The sequence below is a fragment of the Myotis davidii genome, unplaced genomic scaffold (genome assembly GCF_000327345.1).
Source record: "Myotis davidii unplaced genomic scaffold, ASM32734v1 scaffold944, whole genome shotgun sequence".
Taxonomy (NCBI): Eukaryota; Metazoa; Chordata; class Mammalia; order Chiroptera; family Vespertilionidae; genus Myotis; species Myotis davidii.
Genome location: NW_006296283.1, coordinates 212,611 through 214,966, shown reverse-complemented (window position 1 = coordinate 214,966; position 2,356 = coordinate 212,611). Strand labels below are relative to the sequence as shown.

The window sequence follows — 2,356 nt, the reverse complement described above, 5'->3', positions numbered from 1 at the left end:
ACAGTCAAAGATCACAAAGGTATTGATTACATCCCATGGTTTGGAATGAGGAACCTGGTTTGCACAAAGCAGTTTACAGAAGCAGAATTAAGCATGTTAGTTAAATTATAGTTTGGGGTCTCCGAATCACTGAATTGACAGAAACACATTATCTAGAGCCCTGGGGTCTGGAATGAGAAGCCGCAGTTTACTTAAGCATGTTATCTAAATTACAGTTTTTGCGTCTCCAGAACACTGAGTCAACAGGGACATTATGAAACCTACTCATAAATAAGTGGAAGAGAAATTGTGAGGTAACTGGAGTCCTTATCAGCAATGTCATCTCTGTAAAAACAAGTCAGGCCTGTGCTTAATCCCCTGCCAAAGTATGGAACTCTTAGTCTTGAATTGATACAGTAAGCCAACATCCCCTACCCATCTCCCAGAATGGGGTGGTTGAGTGTGATACTGTAAATGTGCAGGCATGTGGAAATGTTTCTTTTTATAATCCTGAAGATTTCAATAGTGATTTGGTCAGTTTTCTTTGACTTGGGAGGCATAACGATATTTAAGCTCATTTCAGACTGATCTTGACTTTCCTCATTTTTTTCCCCTTAGATCATCCAACCTCTCTTAGAACTTGACCAAAATAGAAGCAAATTAAAATTGTATATTGGACACCTGACAGCCCTCTGCCATGACCGAGACCCCCTGATCCTTCATGGGCTCACTCCACCAGCTTCCTATAACTTGGACGATGACCAGGCAACTTGGGAAAAGGAGCTGCAGAAGATGACCCAGGAACAGGTCAGTCACTTGAACTTTGATAAGACCCTATCAAAATTCAGTTGCTGCTTAGGTTGATGCAATAGGAGTTACCTTAGGGAAGGAAGTTGGTGCTCATATTCAAGATTCTTAGCAGTAGTTAGTTCTTCAACAGATATTAGGAATTACTATTTGAAGGAAAAGAACCATTAGATTAATTAATTTAAGTTACTCCCTCTCTACTACATTTTCTGTTTACTGTTGCCTGTAAAATTCTACTAAATCAGTAAAAATATATTTAAAAATAAAATAAAGTAAATAAAAGTTATAAAAGAAAGAAATAAAAATAATGCTGCCCTTGCTGATTTGGCTCAGTGATTAGAGCATCAGCCTATGGACTGAAGGGTTTCCAATCAAGGGCATATACCTTGGTTGCAGGCTCGATCCCTAGTCCTGGTGAGGGCACATGCAGGAGGCAGCCTGTGGATGTCTCTCACATTGATGTTTCTCTCTTTCTGTCTCTCACCCTTCCTTCCACTCTCTCTAAAAATCAATGGAAAAAATGTCCTTGGGTGAAGATTAACAAAGAAAATTAAAATTAAAATAATGCTAAATTAATTCATTTTCTCAGGTTTGTCTAAGCAAACTCTAACTTCTATATTGTGTTACATTATATAGGCCTAAACTCTGAATTCTGATCTCTTTAGTAAGCTAAAGATTGTTTTAGCCACCAAACCCTAGTTCTCTCTTTTGTCATGGAAATAGTATTATAAACAAATGAAAAGTAGTATATTTATAAAGCAACCATTAAAAATCATGATTTCCAGTAACAATTCAACATGGTGATAGTACTCACAATATAACAGTAAATGAATAAGCAGTATATTAAATAAATGTGAAGTCTGATACTATTAAAAATTGATTAATATAAGTTACTTTAAAATTTGGAAGAAAATTTCTAAAATTTCAGGTGGTATTCTTTTTCTGCTTATTCATTTATTTTTTTAGATTTACTTGTTGATAGATATGTATTTATTGCAATTTTATTCATATTTTGATTTTTTTTCTCCTTAAAGAAGATCCTTTAACATTTCATATTATACCGGTTTGGTGGTGATAAACTCCTATTGCTTTTTCTTGTCTGGGAAGCTCTTTATCTGTCCTTCCATTGTAAAGGATAGCTTTGCTGGGTAGAGCAATCTTGGGTGTAGATTCTTGCCTTTCATCACTTTGAAGGAATCTTGCCAATTCCTTCTGGACTACAAAGTTTCTGTTAAGAAATCAGTTAACAGTCTTATGGGACTTTCCTTTTAGGTAACTAACTGCTTTTATTTTGCTGCTTTTAAATGTCTCTCTTTGTTTTTAACCTTTTGGCATTATAATTATGATGCATCTTGGTGTGGGCCTCTTTGGGTCCATCTTGTTTGGGACTCTCTGGGCTTCCTGGACTTGTAAGTCTATTTCTTTCACCAAGTAGGGGAAGTTTTCTGCTATTATTTCTTCAAATAGGTTTTCAATGTCTCTCTCTCTCTCTCTCTCTCTCTCTCTCTCTCTCTCTCTCTCTCTCTCTCTCCTCTCTCTCTTTCCTCTTCCTGGCCCCCCCTGCTGTGCG

At 36.5% G+C, this 2,356-nt stretch overlaps 1 protein-coding gene across 10 annotated transcripts in view; it reads left to right on the top strand.

The window, feature by feature from the left end:
• The window catches only part of ERC1 (ELKS/RAB6-interacting/CAST family member 1), a 496,604-nt gene that overhangs the window by 441,526 nt on the left and 52,722 nt on the right, over nt 1-2,356 (top strand). For 7 of the 10 annotated variants that reach the window (XM_015568838.1, XM_006771286.2, XM_015568837.1 and 4 more), the window contains one exon: nt 598-786. In XM_015568838.1, coding sequence (XP_015424324.1) covers nt 598-786 — 189 coding nt within the window. Of the gene's footprint in view, nt 1-597; nt 787-2,356 lie in introns of those variants that run through there. The other 3 variants (XM_006771291.2, XM_006771289.2, XM_006771290.2) reach the window with 1 other exon arrangement.